Source organism: Diadema setosum, chromosome 7, assembly GCF_964275005.1.
Source record: "Diadema setosum chromosome 7, eeDiaSeto1, whole genome shotgun sequence".
Classification (NCBI taxonomy): domain Eukaryota; kingdom Metazoa; phylum Echinodermata; class Echinoidea; order Diadematoida; family Diadematidae; genus Diadema; species Diadema setosum.
This window is the reverse complement of record NC_092691.1, coordinates 36,292,166-36,296,191: the sequence shown is the minus strand read 5'-3', so window position 1 is coordinate 36,296,191 and position 4,026 is coordinate 36,292,166. Positions and strand designations below refer to the sequence as shown.

The following is a 4,026-nucleotide window of genomic DNA, read 5'->3' as shown; positions in this document are numbered from 1 at the left end:
TTTCGTAACCTCGAGGTTAAGGGCTCCCGTCTGAACGTAACTATTATCTCATGCATAGTTGATCTTGGTGGATTGTAAATTACCACGAAACTTTTTCAATTGTACTAAATGCAGTTTCCTGATCCACCGGTATACCCAAAATATGAAATTATTCAACTTTCTGCCTTTTCCACCGAATTCAGGTACAAGTACTGAAATATATCTCCAAGTATGATATATTCTAGTCATGATGCATCTCGTCTGTCAGAGCATTTATGAGAATGAATTAATAAAGAGAAAATTTTCAAACACTTTTCAGCAAGGCCTATATCACACACGTGGTAAATGCATTGCACAATCTCATTGCATTGATTGACGTATGTGCCAATTTGATCAGATATTCAGTGTTTGATATTTTTACCTGGAAAAAAATATAGATACATGTATAACATATCGTTACGGTATAAGGATTTCAATTCTCTGAAAGTACAGTTTTGTTTAGCGATGCATCCATAGTAAATACTTAAAGGGACTGTATAGTTCTGGTTGAGGTGAGGATTTAGTTTTGCGAGATATTCAGAAACCAGTCTATGAGATGTCAACAGCATACAATTCTAAGGAGAATCAATATCTGAGATATCCAAAAACAATGTGCAACAGAGAGATCCTAAAGGGCGTGGCCTGTCGCTTTTTATTATTATCGCTTTTTTTATATATCTCGGCCATTTGAAAACCAATTTTCATCAAATAAACGTTGAATCCTTCTTAAAATTGCATGTTCTTTCATATTTCATAAGTGGTTTCTCATTATCTCACTTAAAAATGTTATAAACCTGAATCCTCCCCTCAGTCAGTACTGTACAGTCCCTTTAAAAGGAATGAAACTTCAGCGTAATATCCTTGCGATACCCACTACATAAGAAGAAGTAACCCAAACAACACCGATAAGTATTATTTCTTGAACATGACCAACACAAGAACGTCTTCCAAGTCAGAAACAACAGGACAGAGATAATGGTCACTTTACTCAGCTTTTGTAGGATCATTGTACTATTTCAGGGCAGAGACAAGTCTAATGGTTCTACCAAAGACAGTGATGTATCAAAGATATTTTCCGATGGTGCGAGTTGTCTGTAACCAAAAAGACGCATGGCTTTTGCACATACAGACTGGACGTGGTCAGCTTCCGACCGCTGCAGGTTGAGTCGCCATTTGGATGCAGTGGCTGATGAATTTTTGTGCATCTTGAACAACGTTTTGCGTGACAGTGCTGATTCTTCTTGTTCGTCGTCCACTGTGTTGCTCCGAACCCACTCCAGGACTTCTGACGGCGGAGGCACTTTCAGGAAATCGTAGATATCACGCGTCACATCGACTGGTCTGTCGGCAAAATCCTCGTACCGCACCAATTTATAACGACCTTCTAACCACGCGGGCTTGGACTGAGCAGTCCGCAGTGTTGAACACATCCATCGGCAGAGTACAGGTAACCCTGGGGCGACTTGTTCTTCGAAGACGGATTTTCGCAAAGGCAATAAGTTGAAGAAGACATTACCATTGCGCGAATTAACACTGAATCGAGGCATCTGTTTCTTATCCGCACCTCTATGCTCCTCGTTCTTGGCAATATTGTACTCAAGACGCGAATTGGCTGTACCTCGTGGATCTCGAACAAGATGAACAATCTTTACATTTACCCCATCATTCTCAACCAGAGGTTTCAGTTGTTCAATATCCCCTCGGATAAGTTTAATGGCCATGCGTTTGTTAAAAGACAAACATATTTGTTCAACAACGGCAGGCGACAGGTTCATGCAATTTTCCTTTGCCCTGCAGAGTGGCATAAGAGCGCGGCTCTTGGTCCTTCCTCCCCAAGCCCCAAAACTCCGAATGAACTCAGGAGAAAACTTACATCGACTGATATTGCGTAATATTTCCGACATGGCCTTCTCAATGTCGTCGTTGCTCCTACCTTCAGCCAGCCAGTCATTTCTGATGTGGAGAGGTTCGTAGAGGTAAAAGAAATCACGATTCTGGTTAAAAATCTGCCCTACGACAGATGAACCTGTTCGCATTTGTGCTAAAATCACAACGAATTCTGGTCTAAATAGTGCCGAAGGAAACTCAGCGAGATTGCTTGCTGTGAATGTCTTTTCTTTTGCCAGCGGCTCCCTTTTCGTCCAATCAATGCTGGACTTTTTTCCTTGGGTGGTGAAGTTTCGAATGGAAGAAAAGGAACTGAAAGCATTCCAATACTGAATCTTCGTCCCATGTCCGGCTGATATGTTTCTAGAACGGACAGAGTTCCCGTATGTGACGACATCTCCAAGGATAGCTGACTGGCGGTCAGTCGGAAGTGTGTCGAGATGCTTAAATTCCGTCACGATGGCATAAATTGAGAGGAAGGCGAGACACGAGCACAGCAGAGCGGCGAGACGCCTGCGACAATACAGAGCCATTGCAATACCGGTACTTGCGGCCATGGTGGGGGTCTCCGTCTACACCGGGTCGTCGGCAGAATTCTCGAATGCTAGGCAGGAGTGCTGTCTAGTAACGGGATGAATCCAATGTTCACTGTTAATGGGGAAGAGGGGTATGCCAGTATTAACTTCATACATTTCCTTGATTTCTGGTATTACAAGTGAATTGATTCATGATGCGTGTGTATACGCTGATGATTATGTGATGATCGAGGCAGCAGCTTTGGTATAGGATGATTGGTTGGCACACTTACATGATACTGTACACCGCAGGCGATCATGTTGGTTTGATGGTTAGGTTTTATACTGTTGCTTCTCTCTCTGATGCTATGTTAGTGATAAATCCATCCGAGATAACAATCGATAAATAAAGATCAGTCGGCACTCATGCGCGTTGCGTTGTATCACACACTGGCGAAGGTCTTATCAAAATGGGCGTATATCAACTCGCGACATTTCACACGCGCATTACAGCTGCACTCTGCCAATATAGCGTCACCAGCTGTTTGCCAGAGCGGGAACTTTCCGCGTTAAGTATGTTGCGGTTGCACACACTCGACTTGGGTCATCCGTACAAGGTGACCTCTGGTTATCCCAGACAGCTAACTAAGCAGACGACAGAGTCAAATTTCCGTACCGCTAGTCTTCTGCCAGACGCTAGAGACGAAGGAAAAGAAGAAGTCTGGTGGTACACTTGTATCTTATTTCATTTACGTGTATTTAACTCCATTTCATTTCATTTTTTTTTTTTACATTTCTAAACCGAAGATGCATCAAAATCGCAATTACAATGCATCTGAATATTCACTAATCAATGGTACGAATGGACAAAACGGTCAATGACAGAGTAATTTGGATATATGATAGTAGAAATATAGTAATAATAATGATAGTACAATAATAATAAGGTAAGAAAGGCACCGACATGATAGCATTCTTTTATTTTGTTTGTTGTTGTTGTTGTTGTTGTTGTTGTTTTTAGATTAAGGAGTTACTAGTTAAAAGTAAAATTAATAAGAGAAATAAGCAACGAGGAATCGAAAAAATATGAAAAACCCCACAACGGATGCATTGCTGCGGGCGCATTCCAGTATGATTATGAAATGTGGGGGCATGTGTCAAAGCAGTCTTGCTCCAGAATATAGTACTGTTTCGCGATAAAAAAGAAATGGAAAATTACTAGTGTGGAGCTACCATGAAAACAAAGCTTTATTAAAAAAAAAAATCGTGCATGTAAATGAAGGTGGCATAATGTGTTGTCGGCGGGGAGGGGGGTGGGGGTGGGGATGAGGTGTTGGCACAGAAAAACAAGACCCGCTGTAATATATGCAAAGGCATGTGGTAAATACTCGTCATAATGATACATAACACAAGAATATTATGTATCAATTATTTCGCACGCTCATACAGCATAATTTGGTATCAGTCTGAAGGTGTTCCTTTTCATGAAAAGGTGTACGATAAGTGTTGAAAGTTCTCAGAGAAAACGTCCGAGCAGATGGAGGTTGTGCGGGAAGTGTTTTTTCTGTCTAGAGTTTTACTTTGCAGTTGTTGTTTTACTTTCAAG

General features: G+C 41.4%; 1 protein-coding gene across 1 annotated transcript; it reads right to left on the bottom strand.

Annotated features, from left to right (window-relative positions):
• Positions 1 to 978: 978 nt before the first annotated feature.
• On the bottom strand, positions 979 to 2,484 carry LOC140231277 (carbohydrate sulfotransferase 1-like). Its single transcript, XM_072311423.1, has one exon. The coding sequence runs from the start codon at positions 2,460 to 2,462 to the stop codon at positions 1,035 to 1,037; it is 1,428 nt and encodes a 475-aa protein (XP_072167524.1). The 5' UTR covers positions 2,463 to 2,484; the 3' UTR covers positions 979 to 1,034.
• Between the last annotated feature and the right edge of the window lie 1,542 nt (positions 2,485 to 4,026).